General features: G+C 43.1%; 2 protein-coding genes across 4 annotated transcripts in view; one reads left to right on the top strand and one right to left on the bottom strand.

The window, feature by feature from the left end:
• Window positions 1-827: 827 nt before the first annotated feature.
• Window positions 828-4,764, top strand: dda1 (DET1 and DDB1 associated 1). The gene is made up of 5 exons (XM_030432932.1): window positions 828-1,192; window positions 1,805-1,885; window positions 2,281-2,332; window positions 2,545-2,606; window positions 2,754-4,764. The coding sequence occupies exons 1-5, from the start codon at window positions 1,184-1,186 to the stop codon at window positions 2,856-2,858; spliced, it is 309 nt and encodes a 102-aa protein (XP_030288792.1). The 5' UTR covers window positions 828-1,183; the 3' UTR covers window positions 2,859-4,764.
• A 3,105-nt stretch (window positions 4,765-7,869) lies between these two features.
• ano8b (anoctamin 8b) overlaps window positions 7,870-22,902 on the bottom strand; it is a 44,689-nt gene continuing 29,656 nt past the window's right edge. For 2 of the 3 annotated variants that reach the window (XM_030432929.1, XM_030432931.1), the window contains exons 4-19: window positions 20,848-20,986; window positions 20,613-20,709; window positions 20,247-20,363; window positions 19,954-20,081; window positions 19,686-19,847; window positions 19,456-19,608; window positions 18,287-18,413; window positions 18,022-18,077; window positions 17,836-17,910; window positions 14,109-14,356; window positions 13,767-13,926; window positions 13,236-13,658; window positions 11,926-12,117; window positions 11,532-11,663; window positions 9,986-10,096; window positions 7,870-9,532 (exon numbers count right to left, since the gene is read on the bottom strand). In XM_030432929.1, the coding sequence (XP_030288789.1) occupies window positions 8,789-9,532; window positions 9,986-10,096; window positions 11,532-11,663; window positions 11,926-12,117; window positions 13,236-13,658; window positions 13,767-13,926; window positions 14,109-14,356; window positions 17,836-17,910; window positions 18,022-18,077; window positions 18,287-18,413; window positions 19,456-19,608; window positions 19,686-19,847; window positions 19,954-20,081; window positions 20,247-20,363; window positions 20,613-20,709; window positions 20,848-20,986 (3,064 nt within the window). In that variant the 3' untranslated portion in view covers window positions 7,870-8,788. The remainder of the gene's footprint in view (window positions 9,533-9,985; window positions 10,097-11,531; window positions 11,664-11,925; window positions 12,118-13,235; window positions 13,659-13,766; window positions 13,927-14,108; window positions 14,357-17,835; window positions 17,911-18,021; window positions 18,078-18,286; window positions 18,414-19,455; window positions 19,609-19,685; window positions 19,848-19,953; window positions 20,082-20,246; window positions 20,364-20,612; window positions 20,710-20,847; window positions 20,987-22,902) is intronic. The other variant, XM_030432930.1, reaches the window with a different exon arrangement.

Here is a 22,902-nt window from a genome sequence, read left to right as displayed (position 1 = left end):
CTTATCTGTGATTTTGCCTGTTTTATGGCCTTTATTCCAATTTACTTGGAATGACTCATATTGTTTTACTTTGGTCTGCCTTCTTGTTTCAACTCACCGTAGACTCAGCTTCCTTGTATTTGGCTTGAATGTTGTGTGTTTATTCCGTATTATTGTCTTCCTGAGTTTCCTGCTTTCGCTTGTTTGTCAAAGCTCTTTGTTTTTAATTTTATAAATAAAGTTTATTGTTATTACTATTATTATTATTATTATTACTACTAGTAGTAGTGGCAGTATTATCATTATATAAATACCTAGTATTGGAAAAGTGTCAGAAGTACTGATGCAGTTTTGAAACTATGTTAAAGTAAGTAGGAACATACCCACACCCATTTTAAGATAAACATGTCTTCATGTAGCCAGCACACCAGGTGACCTTTAAGCTCAGTTAAAGTACAGGAGATGTCATTATTCAATTATGATAAAGATACCCATGATAGTATTCAACTCCAGTTTTGACAGAACAGAATAAAATAATCTAATATTTTTATATCCTAGTTTGATATACTCTGGTCCTGAGATAAATATTTATAGTTGCTAAACAAACTTAGACTAAACTCGTCAACTTGTGTACAGATAAGTGTCGGCTCATACAGGAAGCATAAGCACTGAACGCTTTTCTGACTGTTGTGTCAGTAGATGGGGATGTTTCTTATGATCAAGCTCATCATGTGGGAGAGCCAGAGTACAGAACCAATGTTTTAGGGAGGGGTTAACACATTTTCTGTCTACTGATTGGCTGTCAGAGCAAGCCGCTACCACGTGGGAGTACGGCTGGGCCAATGGGCGCTATCGGGGGGCGTGTCCAAAAGAGCGTCGCTACCATCGAGCCATCATGCTAGCCGAAGAATTCCTGTGTAACTAGCTTTGCTAACTCGTGCAATGACAAATTGGATTGTTTTTTCTGAGTGTAGTATCGGGTTTTCGGCACTTGGATCTAGGATGAAAACAACGACTTGTGTGTGAAGGTCGCTGTTTTCCGTGCCAAGAAGACACGAAAAAACGGCTGTCTCGGATAAGTAGCCACCAAGCTAGCGCGGCTAGTCGTAACATACTCACACTGCCTGCCATCACTAGCAGCACAACAGACCGCTAGCTCAGTCCACAAGTCGGCGTGGCGACGTTGGAAATTCCTAGCATTATCATGGAGAAGGTAATTATCCCACATGACCTAGACTTGTGATGTTAGCTGCTTTACAGTTGTCAGAGGGCATATGGTAACACCGAGCTAGCTAACTGTGGGTAACAGATAGCTGCTAGCCACACCTGCTCCTCCTGTTGGCATTCATTCACCAAGGCCAAGCCGGCATCGTTTAGTGCTCTGACTTGCTCATTTGAAACCACTTGCTGGACTCTCTGCTGTACACGATCTGATATCATCACCTCCATGTGGGAGGTTACAGAGACAGCGGCAGGCCCGTTAGCGTGCATAGGTCTGTTGAGATGAGGGAACGCCCAGCACTGACTCAGTGACCGGTATCCTGTATCTCCAGTCATTTGCAGAGACTCCTCGTCGGTGCTCTTCGCCGCCATCCACCTGTCTAACACCTGTCCTTGATAACCCTTCACACGTAGGCTGTTACCAGCTGACAATTAGTAACTATAAAATGCCACAGTCTAATAAGTCTGTTGATTAAAGTAGATGGAAACATATGTTGGGGCTTGCTTGGTTGGGGTCAGATTAAATGCGGGAGTAAAGAAAATACATGCACTCAACCCGAGCTTTCTATGGCTTATATTCATCACCTCGATCTCTTCCCCACAGGCTGATTTCTTGAAAGGACTTCCTGTCTACAATAAGAGCAACTTCAGCAGGTTTCATGCAGACTCTGTTTGTAAAGCATCTGTAAGTCCTCTGATATTTATCTCCTCATTATTATACCTAATGAATATTTGCTATAGATAAAACACCTCGTATAGAAACCAAACCTCTGCTTCAACGTGTCATTGTGAAGTAAATGTTGAATACACAATGTGATGGAGATAGAATAATGAAACCATCTGCATTTACACTGACTCCCTGTAAACTTCCCGATCACCTGGGAAAAGGAAAGTCAACTGGCGATACATTTCTATTCTAGACTAAATTATTTGAATAAATCCAGTTTTTGTCCTGTGCTGTTATTTGCGACGGAGGAAAATGGATAAGAATTAGTTGCCATTTTATGTAAATTATATGCAACAATGCATAATAAGAATGCTTAACTGTGATTTGTGACCTCTTCCTGTCCTGCCTCGTAGAATCGGAGGCCCTCTGTGTACCTCCCAACACGTGAATACCCCTCTGAACAGAGTACGTACCAAACTTACACTGCAGAGCTCAATGTCAAAACTGTGGCGAGAAAAAAGTCTTGCACTAAGAAATGAATGTAAACTAGACAGAAATGTAAGAAACCAGTGTTGTTGTAGTTTATCGTTGATGTGTTTTCACCGAACGCTTGTTAACCAAGAGTAAAATGACGTCATTCTGCCGCCAGTAATATGCTGACTGTGTTCACCCTGCAGTTATTGTAACAGAGAAAACCAACATCCTCCTGCGTTACCTCCATCAGCAGTGGGACAAAAAGGTGAGCATGTGCAGATCTTTCAAGTTCAATTCCTAAATCTGAATTAATTCATTGATGGTCATTTTCGTAGTCTCTGGCAGCTGGATTGTTATCGAAAAGAAATTGTGCTGTTTAACTGACTGCTGTTTAATCTTTTGTGTCACACAGAACGCAGCAAAGAAAAGGGAACAGGAACAAGGTGAGGGTGACAGCCCAGCACCCCCGAGGAAGATTGCCAGGACAGACAGCCAAGAGATGAATGAGGACTCATAAGAGTGTGTGTTTATTTGTGTGTGAAAGCAGTGTGTGAGTGTTTGTGTATACTGGGTATAGCCAGTGTAAACGAACAACAAACACAACAAAGGATAATCCCGGCTGAATATAGACTGATGGTCATTCTGCGCTGTGGCAGAGCAAGATGACTTTCCTGGCATGAAATTGAGAATTTACCATAGAGAAGCAGCCATTTAAAGTGTGGTGTAGAGAAGAGCACTACACCACACATCAAATGATTAGAAAAACTAACCAGAGAAGATCTCAGCGTGACTATCAGTCACTGACTGAACAGAGTTGTTGTCAGGAGGGAACTTTATACTGGTGTTTCTTTTATTTATGTTGGCTATTCCCTGTGTGAGTTAGTAGACGTGAAAATGTCTGTATGCATGCGAGTGTGTATTGTGCTGTAATGTGCGCGTGAGGCGAATGAATGGTTGAAAAGTGTCAGATTAGATTTCAAGATCAGAGATGGACTTGACAGATGAAGTCAGACACTACCCTTAAAAACAGTCACATAACTGGTACATTACATGTGTAGCCTTCAGTCACCTGGAGAGACTGTCCTGATTTGTGCAAAGACAACATTTTGTTACTGTTTTAATTTTATTATAACTATTATTGTTTATGTATGGCAATGAGCTTCCTGCCAGCCACAGTGCCCACCCTCTCAGTTTCACTGCCCACTCTGCAACCACACGGGGGCACTGCGACATTTCTCCCCACTGTCTGAATCAACTGAACCAAGAATGCACTGTGAAGAACAGCACAAAGTAGGAGCAACTCTTCCAGAATCTCCCCTAGATGTGTGTTTATGGTGAATATGCATATCTTAATTCTATTCTGGGACTTGTGCTCATAGGATAAATGTTGTGTTGGTGTTTCTGAGAAATATTTTTACATCTAGCACCACCTTCTGGCTAATGGATTCTAGTAAAAAGGTGTTTTCTCTGAGTTTTAGCTGTAATCCCATCCAAGGATTTAAAAGAAAAAGAAGGAAGAAGTAAATTGTAACATCAGATGTTCTGCTGCACAACAAGGTAACAGCACAGATGGTGAAGGAGACTCTGTGTAGGAATGTCTGAAAAAGGGAAAAAGAAAACATTAAGATGTGTGTAAATAATTGCCAGTACCACAATTAGTTTATCCAATGGAGTATCTTTGTGTCCGCCTTTTTGTAAAATAATACATGTCCATGGATACAATAGAAAATGACTCTTGTGAAAGTAAGGAACCCCTGTGTCCAGCGAATGTTGCCTCGCCTTGCATGTTGATGGCTGGGTATTCCTGGAGCAGTAATAAAACATAAGGGGTGTTGGAGTTGCGTTGTTATCTTGTGTGACTGTGGAAGGTATTAGCCTATAGGCCTTACAAAATGTCATCTTGGTTTGGACCCTCTTCTAACCAGCTGGCTCAGTGCTGTCCTTTTTGTGCTGTCTTTGTGACAGCCCTGGATGTTATTGTCCAAGAGCTGGGAGGGGGGTGTTTAAAGAGGAGTTATATTTTCAGCCATAGAATGCACAATAAGCATGCACAGCAAAGTGCAGTCGCCATCCTGCCTTGTTCCTGAGATTCAGTTTGTATTGGTGTCCTATACTGTACAACACTGAATAAAGCTTCTTCTTTTTTCTTTTAAATGTTCTTATCACTGCCCAGCAGACTCACATCGAAGCCTCCTGTCCTTGGTGTCTGTTTTTTCAGTCGATGCTGCAGTGTGGGTTGACAGTGTGATCAGTCATCTCCTTAGCTACAGTGTACATACCGTCTGTTTCTGAAGTGTAAAACCACGTTATGCTTCTGCTCAGATAGACTGTTCTACAACACCCTAAGCCTTGCCCCATCTCATGTGTGTTAGGTCAGATGTGTCCTTTTTAGCTTTGCTGAAATAAAACTGGATTGAAACTGGGTATTTGTCATGTGGTGATTTGAAAGGATGATTAGAAGTCCTTGATTTAAAGGGAAACTTCACCAATTGTACCGATTATAGTGTGTTGACAGGTCTTGTGGAGCGCTTTTGCATATGGTACAGTGACTCCATGTGGTTAAAAGTAAAAATAGTTTAAAGTAGTTTAAAGGCTACAGAAGAAGCTCCACGTAATCTGATAAATTGCCTACAGTGATGTAAGTCATTGTCTAAGTTGCATTGTGGGTAATGTAGGTTTTAAAAAAAAAACTGTCCACTCAAATTGCACTTTTAACAGTTTAAAAACAAATGACCAAATCGATAGGCACAACCAAAAATCTCACCTAGACCTGTTAACACACTTTAAAAAGATGCACTTTGTAAGAATCCCCCACCTTGAATTCATACTCCTAACAAATAGGGACAGCACATCACCAGAATAACTGCTAACAGCTGGTAACTGTAACTTCTTCCTTTTTTACATTCTTGACTGTAGCTAATGATAGCTTGTTAGCTCAGTTAGCCATGCAGCTAGCTGAGCAACCAGGGTAATGTTGGTATTTGCATTACTAACAGAGGAGCTTTGGCCTGCTGATCTTCATGCCTGGGGCTAGCTGGTTAGCATGCTAACTTCAGTGGAGATCTCTTCAACACACTACATAGACGTCTATAACATGAGGTCTGTTGATAATTCTTTTGCAGCTTTCATGTGTAAAATTGGTGACGTTACCCTTTAAGGAGACTCTGATTCCCGTTACTGAAATAAACATTTGTGAGGAGAAAATGTGATGTCATGATTTTGTAGAAACAAGTTTGTCACAACACATGAAATGCATTTGAAATAGTTTTATTAACTATTTTTCAGGTCTTACAAAAATATGACAAAATAAATTAAAAGAAATAAATAATCCCATTTCCCAGTATTTCTCTTTAAAAGATCTTTTTTTTTGTACAGTGGTACATTGGAAGAGCATATGATGTTCAGTAAGTGAGGCTTCCATGAAGATGTCTTATCTAAAACTCTGAGGTTAGAGTCAAATTTTAATGTAGCTGTGGTGAGAATCTCACCTGTTCGAATCCATTCTTAAAATCCAGAAGAAGACAGAACATTTACTAAATTCAGTCCTTCCCCACTGGTTTCACATTACACTGACGGTGCTTGTAAAGTCTCGAATAAGCCCAAATCCTTTAAAGAACCGCTGTTGCTTTGATAGTACAGGCGGCTGATGAGTCTTGGCTGTCTGAGCTGCTGTCCTCATGCGGGGGACGCCTGTGCTTGGCCCGAGAAAACAGTGATGGTGCTGTTTCTGGCATGGGATGCCTCTTTATGAAGCTTTCAGTGACACCCCGAAAAACTGTCCAAGATCTGTTATCAATGCTTATTAAAAGACCTCCATAATAACCACATGCAGAATTTGATGCTGCTGCCAAGGAGTGCAAGGATGAAAGAAGTGATACGTTGGTTAATGCTATCGATTTCTATTACAAGAAGTTCTACTGTGAGTTTTCCCTGAAAAAAGGAGGAACTACATATACGGAGGCATGACCTAAACTCCATTGTGATGCAAACGCCCTTATCCCCGCCTTTCACTCGGGTCACCTCCGCCTCGAAAACTGGCTTCTTATTTTCTACACAAACTTTCACAGACTTTCAAATGATGAAATATGGACTCTATTGCATCATGGTGTCACTCATCCCTGAAATCCAAATGCTGCAAGAACAAAGGTTTTGATGAGAGTGTGCTCAGCTTCGCTTCCCACCCTGATCTCTATCCTCCAGCCTGTGAGACTGACACATATTACATTTCTCTCTTCCTTGCACTTGTCATTTTACACGTATGATGAACACGAACTTCCAGATATAAAAAGAACAAACTGTAGATTGACACTAAAGTGATTCTTCGACCACACAAATTGACCTCCTGCCTCTTTCCTTATTGCGTTTAATGTCAGTAAGATCTTTTTCGCCCGTCAGCGGGAAGTACATTGTTGTATTTTCTTCCGGCGTGTGACTTAAAGGTGGACTATACTCATTGAAAAGTTGTTACAGACACACTAAAGCAGCCACAAAATGGCTTAAAGCCATGTCATCAGTTCCTGGGCAGAATCTGTAACCACAAAGCAGGAGATGCATGAGATTATTGTTATTGGTTTGAGCCGGCCCCTCGCATCGAATGTGAGAGAGGAGGGAGCTGAGAGCTGACTGTGACAGCTGAGGGGTCACAAAGAAAAGATGCATAGAGTCAGGTCGGGGACGGTGCAGTAGGGCAGGTGCTGACACGCAACTCTCCCACAGCTCAGTGTTATTGCAAATAACCATGCCAGAGGTGATGACGTGAAAATGCATAGTTAATGTTTCAGTCTCTCAGCCTGCTGTGTGATTGTACCTCATCCGATGTCAATACATATTTCTCACAAACTTACCTCCTTACACCCCTGCTGTACGCCTGATGACTAAATAAGTCCGTAGCCAATCAGTTTGCAACGCGAATGAACTCTGGCACCACCTCCTGGAGACCTCGCGGAAGTGAGATACCGTTCTAATGGTAGGTGATGGGCATGCTTGTTGTACTCAAGGGTGTGTATCATAAACCGCGTTGATGTTAACAGAACATACAGTACATACAGCTCGGGTGAACAGTATAATCCGAAAAATACCGCTTTGGTTAAAAAAGTAAAATTCCCGTCATCAGTGCTGCAATAAAGCAGTGCAGCAAATGGTGCGTATAAAAAAGATACAGAGCTCAACGTAAATTAGAGCAACTACTGTAAAAAAAAAAATAATCTAAAAATGGGGGGGGGGGGGGGGGGGAGCAGGGAGCAGGTGAGTAGATCGCATGTACTGTGCGAGAGAAGGAAATCAAACACGATCCAGCTTTTGCATAATGTCGCGAGGCAGGCTGGTGTCGGTCCTCTCCTGCAGGGGAGGGAGAGGCGGTTCTATGCAGGGCGTAGGGGTTTTAGTGCAAATGTTACTTCTTTAACTCTACGCTCGTTTGCCAAGTCTGGTTCGATTGTGTGGAATGGAGTACCATCTGTGTTTACAAGGCGCTCTACGGGCTTGGACGGAGAACAGCACGCAACAGGCTTCCATGCTCCATTTTCTCAAAATCACCTTCGTCTACTTCTGCTTTTTTTTTTTTTCTTCTCTTTTTTTACATCGTGTTTTTCTCTTCCTCTCGCTCTCTTGGGGGAAAAATACTGGTACGTGACAGCTCGACTTACTAAAGTCTTTTCTTCCTTTCCTAAACAGATCTGCTCCTGTCACAGGATGGGTAGAAGTGTACAAAGCTCAGACACCACCTCCGCTTTGAAAATAAAGCTGGTGATACATCGGGGATGCTTACTGAGGGAGGGTTTATTCTGTGATGATCGATAAGAATTGTTAGAACACTGACTGATATTGCTTTTCCATTTTTCCACTTTCATATAAAAGTCAAGGGCCCACAAATTCCTCACAGTTAGAAATGAGACAATATCTAATGATCACTTGGTGTCGTGACAGCTAAAATCACTCTCGGTAGTTATTTGATGAACAATCTGTGTTCCTTTCATACCACCTTATACGTTTTTTAATCTTTTTTCCTCCGCAACGGGCTCTTTTGTCCGACTGGGAGACTCTTACAATGTATGACTAGAAGAAATCAAGAAACACAGCTCTCTGCTTTAAAGGCTTAAAAATATTAGAAACGCAGCTCATGCATTTCTTTATGTATTGCAGACAAGGAAGGATTTTTATGTTTGTGTGTGTAAGGGGTGTGTGTGTGTGTGTGTGTGTGTGTGTGTTTATTCAATCATGATAGGAGGGCTTATGTCTTTCTTCTAAAGCCTGTTTCTTTTGTCCCTCAGCCAAAAAACCAAACCAGAAGTCATCTCTTATCAGTTTCACCTTTTCCTCTCTCTGCCTCAGGTACCTCTGCACAGAGCCTGTGACAACACAGAAGGCAGGTCAGGCCTTTCCTCACAGTAAACGCGTCACTTCTTCAGTTGAGATGTAACCAACCACAATTTGTTCCCCTCGCAGCTACTAGACTTTAGAGCCGGCCGGGTCCAAGTCTGTTGAATGTCCGTTCTCTGACCCTTCCCCTCCAGGTGAGGGAATCTCATCTGGAACGCCGTTCAAGTCAGACCTGGATGCTTGTCTTTCTGATGCCTGTGATGATGATCCTTCCCCTGATCTGGACGGCGGGGCCCCGTTCACGCATGTCCCCCCGTCAGATTTCCCAAAATTAAACAGTTTCCCAGGGTTGAAGGCTTTACTGGGTGACTGAGAACGCTCCTGAGAGCTGCTACCTGATGATGACGATGACGATGACGATGCTGTCGCTGTGGTGTTAGCTGTCGTGGCGGCAGCCGCAGAAGCTGCCGCACCTTCCTTCTTATTCTCAGGTGACTTGAGGAATTTGAAGCTGAGGAACCCGGGCAGCTTCGGCTCATTCCCAGTGGGTGACTGAGGGGAGCGGGCACCACTGGAGGAGAACTTACTCTGCAGCGGGATGATCTGCTTCAGCTTCATCACGTTATTGTTGGCTAACAGAGAGCTGGGCCTCTTGGGCTTGTCCGACCCGCTGCCGCCTCCGCCTCCACTCCCGGGACGTGATTTGCTGCCGTGACTTTTGTCGTGGTGGTGATCCCCGGAGGAGTCACCTTTGCTCTCGTCCCGCTCCCTCTCCCTGCGGGCCATGTGCTCCGCCTGCCTCTGCCTCTCCTCCTCCTCCCTCTTCCTCCTCTGCAGCTGCTGGTAATGCTGCTGGGCCTGACGCTCGTGCTTCTGCAGAGGAAGGGAAACATTCCCACAATGTATTTACTAGAATCAGCACTACGCCAGCTAACCATTACAATACTGCAGTGGGACCCAATCGAACAAATGCCTTGCTAAGAGTCCTGCGTTAGTACTGCAGGGGCCACTACAGCCTATGTTATACAAATTGTTTTCCTCAGAAGTACCACTGCTAAAATATCGCAAGACGTTAAAAACAAGCAAATTATCTCCAAAAAGAAAGCTGCAGTGCTGCGGTACAGCATTTTTGCAGCAGAAACGTTGGCTCCTGTGGTGGCTACAGCGATAGATTTATCTTATATTAAAGTACTCTGCACATAAGGAGGAAGCCTTTTCAGGGCTTGGCCAAAGTGCCTGAGAAATTCATGACCTTATCCGTCTCCTGCAACTTTTCCTCGAGGCGTAAAATGTCTCGTGCTGTCTCATCATTTTAAATGTGTTCACCTTAAAGGCCTCCCTGCGCTGATAATCCAGTTTAGCCATCTCCTCTCGGACCCATGTAGGAATGTCAGGTATGGCCACATGGATGACGTACTTCAGGAGGATGGCGAAGTGCTGCAGGGACAAACAAAGCGAAAAATAGAATTAAATGAAAGCACAATGCGGCAGAGGGCACAGTCCTTCCAAATATTCTTCGAGGGTACGTTACTTGAACTAATTCTTGCACAACATCATCCGGGCCGTGAAAATCTCCCCCTGATAGGCATGACTTCTTTATCAGGCCAAGACAGAGCTGCAGGCTGTTTACCTTGTTCCAAATTTAGGTAGTGACAGAGTGCAGAGCGAAGTATAAATATGTTACAAGTAAGAGGAGAAACATGAAGAGAGCTTCACTTCATCTGGTCATGCTTTTCATAACTAGTGGCTTGTTGGAAACCCAGGAAACTCACTCTGTACTGCATTTATATCATGCTTCTTTCAGACACATACTTCAGACAGTATTGTCGGGAGACATCTTTTTGTTTGGGTGTAATAACTGTGATACATGCAGGGCAGGGGATGTCTGAGGCTCAGCGAGCAAGCGAGATGTGTTGTCTGCGCAATTTGATAATGCACTAGTAGGGTTTAAATTTCAGTGTAAATCTCGGAAGGCTCTCTGCCACAGGTGGGCAAATATTAGTACAAAAGTTGTCATCTAATAAAAAACTGTGCAACTATGTTATAAGACTTTCTGCTGCATTTCTGTGTCACTTCTGGGTGAGCTGCCTGTCTCTTCTGCTGGCTGTGTTGGAGTTCCACACACACACACACACACACACACACACACACACACACACACACACACACAGGGACTACAGGACTTAACGGTGCATTCAGGTGCACCTCGTAAACTCTGAAATCATTATTTCATTTTATTTCATTTGTTGAAATACAAACCTATACTTTGCCATTACTTTCTTGCTCTTTCAATACAACATTTTTAATATCTAATTGTTTAGATATTCTTGCACAACAAGTAGCTCTTTGACAGCATATTGATATTTTATCAGGACATGGCCTCACTCTTGTTATTGCTTGGTGTTAAAGGCTGCATTACAGCAATCATACCAGACTGTTTTAATTGTTCCCATACTTGTCTTTATCCACTTTGTCATTATATCCACATTACTGATGATTATGTATCAAAACTCTTATTGTGTTATTATTTTGTTTTAAGTATCAATAATCATCCCTCCAATATTGTCACGTGATAAAGCCTAAAAATATTTGTTTTACTGCAAAATAATTAAAAACTTAAGTCATACCCAATATGCATTATGGTGGGTATAAATGATGTGTGAGTTAGACATCGGCCTCAACATACTGAATAGTCTCTGCAGGTAGAAACAAACACACATTAGTAAACCTTTTTGCAGCCTAACTACCTGGCGCATTTTCTGATCAGCATACAGTTTGTGCAGGGTCACAAACTGCTGCTGCCCTGAGAAAAGGTTTGAAAAAGCACTGCTCTAAGCACTTCAGTGACACTAGCAGGGACGCGCTGTGGTACCTCGAGGATGACGATGGAGATGATGGCCATCTCAGGGCTGAGCCACGGGAAGAGTCGCTGCAGCTGACCACACTGACCAATCAGGTAGCAGTTCACGATGATGGCAATCAGGCCCATGGCCTCCATCGCAGTCTGTGAGGGGGGAAAAAAGAAAAATCACTTTGATGTTGGCCTCGTTATGTTCTGTTCAGTTGTTCCAGCCACACAGTGGTAACTGATCAGTAGCTACACAGGTAAATTTACATGAAAGTGTAACTTCAAAAATTGTTACAAAGCCAGAGTTTATCACACATGGCGACATCACTGCAACTGTCTTAAATCCCCTGTGTTTTGGTGAAACCTCATGAGCCTGGATTAACTTTCACATTAACACATTAACTTTTCACTTTCTGACCTGCCACTGGCCGATGCTCTCCACTCTGATTCCAAAGGGTCTCTGCAGACCGGTGCAGAGCTTAAAGGCATCGCTGCGGATCTCAATGATGTTGTTGATGAGAGCGCACATGGCCGCCAGAGGGAAGGCCGAGGAGAAGAGCACCACGTAGCCAAACTGGACGAACATCTCCTGGTAGTCCTGGAAGGTGTCCTGAGAGGGGCGAGGTGGAGCATTAAAAACCACGGCTCTAGCAAGAAACTACAGGCGGAATGCTACTATGGCAGCTTGAAAACAAAACTACATGTCTTGACACCAAATGACATCGTTAGCTGTGTTTCACTGTCATACAGTCACGTATGACCTTTCTAAACATGTTCACATCACATTTGTGGGACACGTGTGGAGTGTCATGTGACTGTGAAGGCCGAGGTTTTCTGTTAGATTCATGTTGCAGCACTTCACTGCCACATGTATGAAACCTGACCTGAAGTATGAGGAGAATGAGTCAAGTGTTGTTTACCAACTCCTAGACAACATTTTACAGTTATTTTGTATAAGTGTATTTACTCTATTTTAAGTGGAACTAATAGCTTCCAACTGCAAATGAATGTAATGTGTATCTATAGGGAAATATTCCAAATAAAAAGTAATTCTGTTATGACGATCAGTCTCCATTTGTCACACCATGTATTAATTAGTGAAGGAGAGCATTTGTTGCAGTTTTTTTTTAAATTAAAATAAAACAAGGTCATCTGCAAACAAAAGAATACTTGTCATTTCCCCTCCACATATTATCCCACAGTTTAAAGCTTTAATTTCTTCGGTCAAATCATATATATAAATGGCAAACAATTACTATTATTAGGATTATTGTCCATTATGATTATAATTATGACTCTTAGGGAAGCACTCTATGGATTTGTTTTGAGCCGACACCAATAACTGATAATAACCTGCTTCTCATGGTCGATGTCGATAAGATAGCTGTTCACTTTTCAATTCAAAAATTGTCTCCATTTAATTTATCCTAGATAACCGTTAATATACATTTCCAAATATCAGGCCTATAACTTAGGATGCATCTCTAATCACTACTTTTATGAACATTTGTATTGATACGATTTTGCTAATCTATTTGTGAGATTTCAAAACAAGAATTCTGAAACAACTGTATTGATCGGGGCAAGGAGCATGAGTCAGCCAAAGCTGTAAGAGCCTATTCGTGTATGAAGTTGTGCTTCCCAAATCCCTTCAACAGATCGTGGAACATGGGATGTAAAGCTCCCATCCCTGTGCAGAGTTTACTGAATGACTTTAATCTTTCTTACAGCATAAGTCTGCATGCAGCTCTCCATCTCAGCCTGAGTGAGCGTGTTGCTCTCTCTCTCCTCAGGAGGGTCCATCCACGATTCCCTTTTCGCCTTCGGCTCAGGTCTCTCTGCGCTCCTGCCCCGTCTTCTGTGTCGCAGTGACGTGTTGCTCTCAGAGCCAGAAGGCAGTGGGGCAGTGCTGGCGGCGGCAGCAGCGGCACCAGCAGCAGCATTAATTCCCTCAGCCACACCGGCCCCTCCCCCACCCTGCTCCTTCACGTCATGGATGCCATTGTCATCTTCGTCGTCACACATTTCAAATACAGAGGCAGGGTCCATTCCTTTTTCAACCATGGTGGGGCTCCCCTCCTCCAGGAAACTGTTGTCCATAGGGGGCCCAGTGCAGGCTGGCCGTCTGTCCACCTTAACAACAACACCAGACAACACAATGATAATGATAACTGTTGTTACTATATGTGCACGATACCTTTTACGATATGACCAACCAATAAAATGCATCATCCATTAATGCAATCACACAGCTTTTACCTTCTCTATGAAGCTGACTTTTCTCAGCTTCAAACCGCAGTCGATCAGACTCTCCTCCTCCGTCTCTCCCTCACTGAACCTCCCGCTGTCAGCCTCGTCCCTCTCACCTCCCTCCTCCTCATCAGGCACCCCGCATCCCCCGTTCAAACACTTCTTCTCCCTGAGAGGGGTCCAACAGACAGATAGACGTCAGACAAAATGTGTGCGTTACTCACTCCCAGCGGTGTTCTGGCCGTTTCCTCAGCTCTTTCTGAACTCCCATCACTGCAACCTGCACATACATTTTACTGAAGTTTCTACTCTGTTAACCTACTGAATAAGAGTTGAAATAATGAGTTTGACCTTCTTTCTGACGGCCCCAGCCCGGGCCTGGTGCCCCTCAGTCCAGGTCCTGGCATGGCGTGGTCGGTCGGGGAGGCCTGGGCTTTTCCAGCTGCCAGTCGGGCGTATTTTAGCAGCACTGAGAGCAGCAGGTCCCACACAGCTCGCAGCGTGAGCTCACCCAGCTTGTGGCGCTCGTACAGGTAAGGTTGCAGCACCTCCTTCACATTTTGAAGGAACTGGCGTATGATGAGCAGAGTGGCCAGCATCTGACAAGGACAGAGAGAGACAGTCACACAGCACACTGTGAGTATGCTGCCCATCTAATCAGAACATTTGAAAGAAACACCTCTGTGGAAAAATGCAGACAGCTTGGGATGCAAGAGGTTGGAAATGAGGACGTCATAACGGGCTGAGAGAGCAGCAGGACACACCCTCATGGAACAAGTGCAACAAATCAATCAAAACACATTTATGTATGCAGAGTGTGTCCACGAGCAAACCACATCAGTCAAAAATCTGCTGCTGTACGTTTCCCTGTATATCAAAAAACGTCCGTGATTGGGTTGTTTTCTGAAGTGCAACAACAGGAAGCAGTGCGGCTGCAGTTTTCTGGACGTGAATTACCGTGGATGACGTGCCCTTTAAAACCATCGACACTACATTTCAATGACATATGATGCACCGAGGGAAATGACTGACACTCAAAAACCTCTCAGTGATACTCATAGCTGAACAAATGCAAATCACACAGACTCAACTTTTCAGGTTTATTGCAAATTGAATCTATCTCATGGTTTTGGCCTTTATAACTATTTGTAGTAACAGTGTACTCAATAGGTAATACCCACAGTTTTATATCACAATGTTGTCCCTCTCAAATATCGCAACAGACAATATTGTCATCTTGCGCCAAAGACAACATGTAGTCTCATTCAAATCCCTTAACTCGCCACTTTCTCAGACCGTAAACCTGAAATATTGCCAAACTGGTGAACTGGTCCTGTCTGTATGTTACCCTGGTGCATGCATGCTGCTATGTCAGTAACTTCCACCAGCCCGGCTTCATTCCCTGTTCATCCGAGCTGTTCAATATGAACAAAATATGACAGCAAATATTGCGATATTTGGTAATATCTAATATTGGCCCAAGACTGGTATCCAACAAGTTAATTACAAAGGTGTGAGATCATAGTAAAGCCTGACAGGGCAGGTAATGTACGCAGTCAGACTATCTGTCAAGTTTTAAACAAACTCCCGTGACAGCAAAACAGGTTACATTATTATCCCTGCCTCCTTTTAGCTTCAAACAGGTTTCTGGGGACCTTATTTTCTTCTGAGAACAGCTTTTTTATTGAGTTATGGAAATAAGCTGATAATTTGTAGTAAAAACTTATTAATATTGTAAATATTACCTTTCAAAATTTTCAGTTACTTTTTTTTCTAGGCCACAGGGTGCCTTTAACATTTAATCAATTACTTGTAAAGCACTTTAGATTGCATTTAATTTGTTTGAGGTGCTATATAATTAGAATTGGATTGACAGATCTCAGCAATTACCCAGGTAATCAAGATATTGTCAAAACTGATAGAAATGTTGGCCAAATCTATGAAACCGGGACCCAAGGTGCATCAAAACTAGAATTATCCTTTAGCAGCCAAGCAGTGAGCATGTCTTCAGCCCTTTAATATACAGCCAGAGGGTATACGCGCTAAGAGCTGCAGCATCACAACGCTTACTATCCGGTATTGGCTTTAATCTAAAAGAAATTGTTTCCAAGTCAAATAACGCTGAAGCACCATATAACACAGCACCTAGCTACAGCACAAACTGCAATCACAACGCCACAATACATTTCCGACAAAGACGAGGACAGAATCTTATTTTCAGTGAATGAGGAGAGAGGAGATACTGTTCTCTCCCACTGCTACCTACAGGAACACTCGGCACAGATACGTCAGAGTCAGACACTGGCACAGTCAGACCGACAACACCAGATGGTTTTCATTTCAGACACTTAAAGGACTACGCCAGAGATTTTTCATCTTTTTTTTTCTTTCATACCTTTGGGACAACTGCTGGTTTCTGTTCATTTCTCTGCAGTATGAAAATAAAAAAAAAAAATCCTGTCTGCCTTTGTGTTTCAGCATTATTTCACTTGTGCTGTAATGCAGCAGTGAGGGGGATTTATTGTCTTGGCAAAAAAAGTTGATAAACTGTGACAAATTTTCTTTGGAGGTGCTGGGACGTTGCGGTTGGTAATCAGACATGAGAAAACTATAAAGTCAGGTGATGCTCACAGATTGTGACAAGCCCAATGAGGTGGCACTCCGGCTGAGAGTGTAACAGCAACTGACAGACAGAGTGAGAAATTGAGGTATGGGTGGTGAGAGGGGTATCGGAAAAGCAATTTACACAAACTGCACGCAAGGAAAAAGGCACGTGGAAAAAAAAATCCACATTGGATCCACACATCGGGGAGAAATAATGGCAAAATCACTCAACTACTAGACATGATGCTTATATATGCAGGAGAGGTGGTAAAGTGGAATGAAGACTGAGGGAGGTGTAGCGAGTTTCAATCCGTCTAAATACAAAACGCTCGATCATTTTTACATTTTTCTTCTGACAGATTTTCCACCGCATCTTCGCAAAGTGTCTCTAAGAGGAGTTTCCAAGACGCAATAACTGTATTCGACGTGATGACATTTTCAAACAAATAATTGGGTTTTGATGTAATGTAATCCTTCAAAGAGAACATGACCAGGATCTGAAGCGGCTCCAAAAACATGAGAGTAACAGACAGATGATGCTCTCTGCCAGCTATCCATGGCCGGGGCGAGTCGGACATCAGTAGCGGGTGAAAACGGCACGTAGAGAAGCGATATTTTCTCATCTCACATCGGTGAATTAAGGATTTATTTTGACCCAACCTAGACTGTGTTGGCCAATGTCATTTAGTTGATGTTTGGTTTGAATGAAGTGTGTTTTACGATGAGTTAACGAGGCAAGCTCATCTTAGTCTGGTGACTGAATGCAGCCGGTGAACCGTTGTATTTTTCTGTTTAATAGGGAAAATATGAGTAAGATTATTTCATCTCTTGACATTTTATTATTCATTTTAGTTAATTTTTTTCATGCATTACTCGAACAGCTGGCATATACCTTCCAGCTGAAACTATGGGGGCTACGGGTCTGTCCCCTCTCGTGGTACAGAGTGGTGTTATGAGACGGGGCCATGACTTCCTGGTTATCATGCTAATTCACGTAGACATCTTGGCAACACAATACATAGACATCAGCAAAAGCATTAAAGATTCAGGGCTCTCACGAGACAAATACAATCAAAAAGCAGGTTGGTAGTTCGTCTTCACCACAGAGCATGCGACATTGACACAGAGGTGGTGGTCAGAAATGGACCTTCACCCTCTCGTCCAAGACAGCGCATGTACAGGGATCATACTTTGGTCCTGAGTAAAGCCCTGAAGTACCAGGGAACAGAGATCAAAAGTATCCGGATCTTGAAGATGAGGTAAGGCATCAGATTGACCCGGACCTGCCGCTGCAGACTCTTTAACAGGGACAACACCACCAGCATCTTCCACAGACAGACAAATGGGTGGATGTGAGGATGGGCGGTTACAGAAATCAGTTCATGTAAGCAGAAGGAGAACATGGTGCCAAATGAACGACTGAAGCTGATGTGAGACAGAGAAACATCAGAGCTGCGACGGAGACGCCTCTTACCTCTTTCAGCCGCTCCATGTCTTTGAGGTAGAATCCAATGTAAAAAAGGCTGAGATAAGAATTTACAAACTGAAACTGCAAGACAAAGAACATGCCAGGTGTCATTAAGAAGAAAGGGGCACTTTTAAAAATAACTCCTCGCATCACATGGGTTGCTTGAATATGGTGTAATGAAAAGCCACTCACAAGAACCATTTTGATGATGAGATTTTTCTCATAGGCACTCTGGAGTCTATAGTTTTCTGCGGAGAAACAACATGAGTCATCTGTTATCATACATGCTGAATCGCTCATAAACACTTTAATATACTGGAGAATTTTAATTAATTGGAGCTTACAAGAGACTGAAAAAGATCCACAAGGAGCAACTTTACTACAATTATCTTCTAACAAGAGTCCCTCGCTCTGGATGTATGTCTACTGTATAGAAAACTGGACGTTTGACTCTCACCCATGTCATTGAGCCAGCAGGCAATTTTCCTGTACACCTCGTCACATGCGGTCACAGTGATAGCTAGCATGATTTTGGGGATGAAGCGAGCTAGCCGGGGCATCTCCTTGATCCCCATCACAAACTCCTGCAGAGACACAACCGCAGCTTTTTACTCCACACTCCAGAGACAGAACAACATCCAGGGTGTGTAGGCAAACAAACAAGGAGAAGGTGTCCTACAAAAACAGACGCTAATGGAGAATATCAAGCCCAACCTCATGGAAAGTATTTGGATGCTAGAGTATTACCAGATACAGTATTTTATCACACCTGTTCAGAAGTCTGTCCAGCTGTTTTGGGCTTCTCTAAAAATCAACGCTTTTTGGCCTGAGATTTATACAGAATTAGAGATCGTATATATCAGTAATAAAAACTACTTCTAATTGGGACAAACTACGTTTTTGGGTTTCTACATTCAACAGCTACACATATCAAACCAAAACACCTATTTGGAACGGTGAGTGCGGCTGCTAGAAAAGCAATTACAAAGAAATTTTTTAAAGGATAAGTTCACACAAAAATGAAAATTCTGTCATTATTTACAAGGAGCTTAAGAGCAAAACAGCATTCGCCTACACAACTGGAGTAGCTGGGGACTTAGGATACGTTTTAAAACCAGTCCGTAGCTACTTCAGTTGTAAAGGAGAATGGTGCAACACTGTTTTGCTGTGAAGCTCCAGAAATAGTTTGAAGACCTTGAGATTTACCCAAATTTCCGTCAGCATGGGGGTGAGAAAATAATGACTGAATTTTCATTTTTTTGGTTGAACTTATCCTTTAAAACACACATCCCATCTATAGAGGGCTGGTTTGAAATCATCATCTCCATGAGGTTTCTGGACACTGAATTTGGGGAGATGTTGGAGAACAGGAAGATAAGTATTTCCATGAATCATCCATCTCTTGTTTAATCTTTTTTTTTCTCTTTATTTATATATTTCAAATGAAAAACACTCAATGTTCTTTTGTACTAAAAATAACTCTGTAAACAGCTAAAGAAGATCAATCACTCTTTAAAGCTTTCTCACAAAAGACTGACTGTGCAGCTGTTGCGTGATTCCAGATAAATGGAATAATGTTGTTTTTTTTTTTTTTTTAAAGCAGATGCTAATTGACAACTGACTGACCTGCAGCTCAAAGCAGATGAGCATGACCAGGAAGACAAAGCAAAGACAGAGGATACAGATGGGCAGGCTGACCAACCACCTGAATAAACGCCTCCGCCACGGAGGATAGTAGAACTCCTCACATCCTGTGATGGGACTGCAGCGCTTCACTCCCTGCCGAGAGACAGAACATACGTGAAAAGGCCTGAAATAGACGACGGGAAGATGGAAAGATTTTCAGCTTCTCTCACCCTGAACTGAGGCCGCGGTTCCTCCAGGGATTCAGCCGGCGTGTCCAGCGTCCCCCACTTGTACGCCAGCTCAGCCCCTCTCCTCTTCCACCGCTCCAGAAACAGAGTGGCCCACACCACGTTGAACAGTGCAAACACCACGCAGCAGATGTCTCGGCTCGTCTGCAACAACACAAGCACAAGCACGCTTCAGACTGCGATCGAGCGATGGCAATTTCTCAAATCGGTGATTCCAGCCGCTTCGGGCTGTGATGGCTTCCCTCCCCACCTGATCCGACTCGGTGAGCATCCACAGCACGAAGCCAATCACAGCAGGATATAACATGGAGGTGGTGTAAAATCCCAGCCAGGCAAAATACATGGCGATCTTCACCCCAAAGTAGTCACAGATATCATCTGTAAATGACAAATTAAAGGGGAAAACATGGTGGTTATTGTGGGCAAGTTGATTCACACTGTGTCAAAAGTACTTTATTTCTCATGTCTCGTGGTTGTACAAGTAATGTTATGTACATTTCAGCGATGTGTGAGTAAGTATGGCAAGTATCTTGTTCTGCTGACCTAAGGGCTGCTTCTCACAAACAGCCTGAACCCAGGACTTCATCAGCTGACTGAGGATCCTCTGCTCATGGAGAGGAAAAACCTGCTGGATCACACCTCGCGCACTCAGCTCCGGGACTGCAGGGGATAATGAAGCAAGTTGAAATGACTACATTTAATTTGTTAGAGAGGGGGACACGGAGAGAGGAAGAGAATATAACGATAAAACTGAAACTATCTACATCAGCGTCTTATAATTTTAAACCCAAAGCAACTGAGGGATTACTTCCAAAGCCTGCCAACGAGCTGCCCTCTTTTTTAATAAAGACAGATATCACGGACGGTCTAGAAACACAGTCCTGATAAAGGCAAAGGTGATAAACTTACTGATTGGCTGGCCCTCCAGGAAGTTGATGTTATGGAGCACCTCCCCAGGTTTGGCACGTAGATTGTCCATCCAGTATTTAATGATGCTCTGCCTCTCCTGCAGGGAACAAGGAGGAGGCGGTGTATTTAGGTAAAGCCTCTACACCATATTCCCTCTGTGTGTGTGTGTGTGTGTGTGTGTGTGTGTGTGTGTGTGTGTGTGTGTGTGTGTGTGTGTGTCCACGCTGACACCGACCTGTGAAGTAAAGAAGCACAGCTCGCTCTCGATGTTCTCGTAGATGTAGTCCTCCTCACAGGAGAAGCTTCGGGTTCCTCCGCCGAACTCCGGCTTCACCGCCTTCCTCAGTCCCATCTCCTCAGCACCTCGCAACAAACTGCAAGACAATGAAGACGGATGATAAACTCCGTCCTCTGATGGTGTTGACGACACTGTAACTAAGTAAGAGAGCATCAGATCACTCATTATTGTGATCGTCATGTTGCTGCTGCCAGTAAAGAGGTTGGTACTGCTGCCTCTCCAGACACTGAGTTTTCACAGTTTTGCTTTGGTGCCAAACGGTTATTTTTTTTAAATAAACCTAAACCTGAAACCTGACATGTAAATGTTTATTATAATTTGTTATCAAGTGAAAATGCCAAATATTCTCTAGCTCAAACTCAAATATTAGGTTTTCCTGCTGCTTTTCTCCTTTTTTATAACACTGGAAATTCATTCTTTTTAGCCTTTGGACAGTTGGTTGGACAGTATAATTTGGACAATTTAAGGGCTTCAAGATATGTAAAAAGTAATCATATTCTGCCTACTTTGGCAGATTTTGTGACTGCTGTATGAGTCACAATTTAAGTGGGAATGGTACATTTTGCATTTCATTTGCATCGTGTCAGACATTTATAAAAATAATGATGTGATTTGTATTCTAGGATCTTTACCAAACAGCACGTCCCCTTTGTAGACCGGGGCATCTCTGTAGCACCACAATATTTTATTCATAATGTTGTGTTGTGACACACACTTTATCAAAAAACTTCAGCTCAGTGGGTTTGGATGTTGCACCACAAGGCCATAATGTAAATTAGTTCATATCTGATTAGTTGTTCAGCCTAAGACATTTTATAGAACAGCCAGGGCGTCTCAAAGTGAGGCCTGCAGACTAAAGTCGGCTCACTGTAAGTTTTAATTTGGCTTCCTGATGAAACATTTCCAGCAAACCATATAAATCAGTGTTCTAGGTTGTTTTTTTACTTGAGGTAAATAATACTTCTTCATTATGCAGGATTCCAAATTATTGAACATTTTTTAGAATCTGAGTAGGCAGAGTGAACAATGATCAAGGGATCCATCTTAACAATAAAATAGGCGTTTGCTTTGCATTTTTAGTTTTGGAAGAGTTTGAGCACTCCTGAAAACATCAATGAATAATGAAAATAAATCTGAGTGAGTTTTTTATGGTTTTAAAAGTGATACTTATCTTAATTTAGTTTGTTTTTAATCACGGCCCTATATTCCTTTTTCTATATGTTGTATAGATTTGTATTGATATTTTACTGTCAGCTGAGTTGACACTTTCCTGTAAATGGCATTGTGTATCTGGCCAGTTTTTCACAGGATTAAGAAAACCAACGGCAAACAGCAGAATTAACAGAGACGAATTGTCCTTCACGGTGTTAAAGTCATCTGAACTCTCCTCTGTTGCCTCAACCTCATCGCTCTCCCTCATCATCTCGTTTCCCATCAACCCCTCCTTCACATCCCCTCCTCTCTCCAGCCACCCTGTCGCCTCTACGTCCTCCTTTCTCTCTGGCCTCGCCATCCACGCTTCATCCTTTTATCTCCCACAGTCCCCTGCTTTGTCTCCTTCTCACCCCCTCCTCCTTCATCCCATCATCCCTTTCTCCTCTCCTTCTGCCCTTCCCAGCGGCTTTGTACTACAATTGCAGTAATAATGCAGCACCACACCCTCTGTTACCTCCAGGCTGACAGCTCACCTCTCTCCCTCTCCCTCCCTCTCTCTCCCTCTCACGTGTATATATAGTTTACACACAAGCGCACACGCACACACCACACACACACGCACACACACACACACACACACACACACACACACACACACACACACACACACACACAGGACCATAGCCTAGGTGGGCCTGTAACATCCATCCATCATGCAGCTCCAGGCACTTGGAGGAGCAGCACAGTGAAGCACGCTCAGCACCATGATGGATTATAGCAGAAATGTGAGTTGTAAGCTTCTGTTTCACCGCTGAATACTGCTTAGTGCGCAGCACC

This window comes from Sparus aurata, chromosome 11 (assembly GCF_900880675.1).
Source record: "Sparus aurata chromosome 11, fSpaAur1.1, whole genome shotgun sequence".
Lineage (NCBI taxonomy): Eukaryota > Metazoa > Chordata > Actinopteri > Spariformes > Sparidae > Sparus > Sparus aurata.
Note: the sequence above shows the minus strand (reverse complement) of the source record. Positions and strands in the feature narration are given on the sequence as shown.

Coding starts and splice junctions, on each gene's coding strand:
- dda1 (XM_030432932.1), top strand. Junction 1,886..2,280: donor ACTCTGTTTGTAAAGCATCT/GTAAGTCCTCTG, acceptor CCTGCCTCGTAG/AATCGGAGGCCCTCTGTGTA. Junction 2,607..2,753: donor ATCAGCAGTGGGACAAAAAG/GTGAGCATGTGC, acceptor TGTGTCACACAG/AACGCAGCAAAGAAAAGGGA.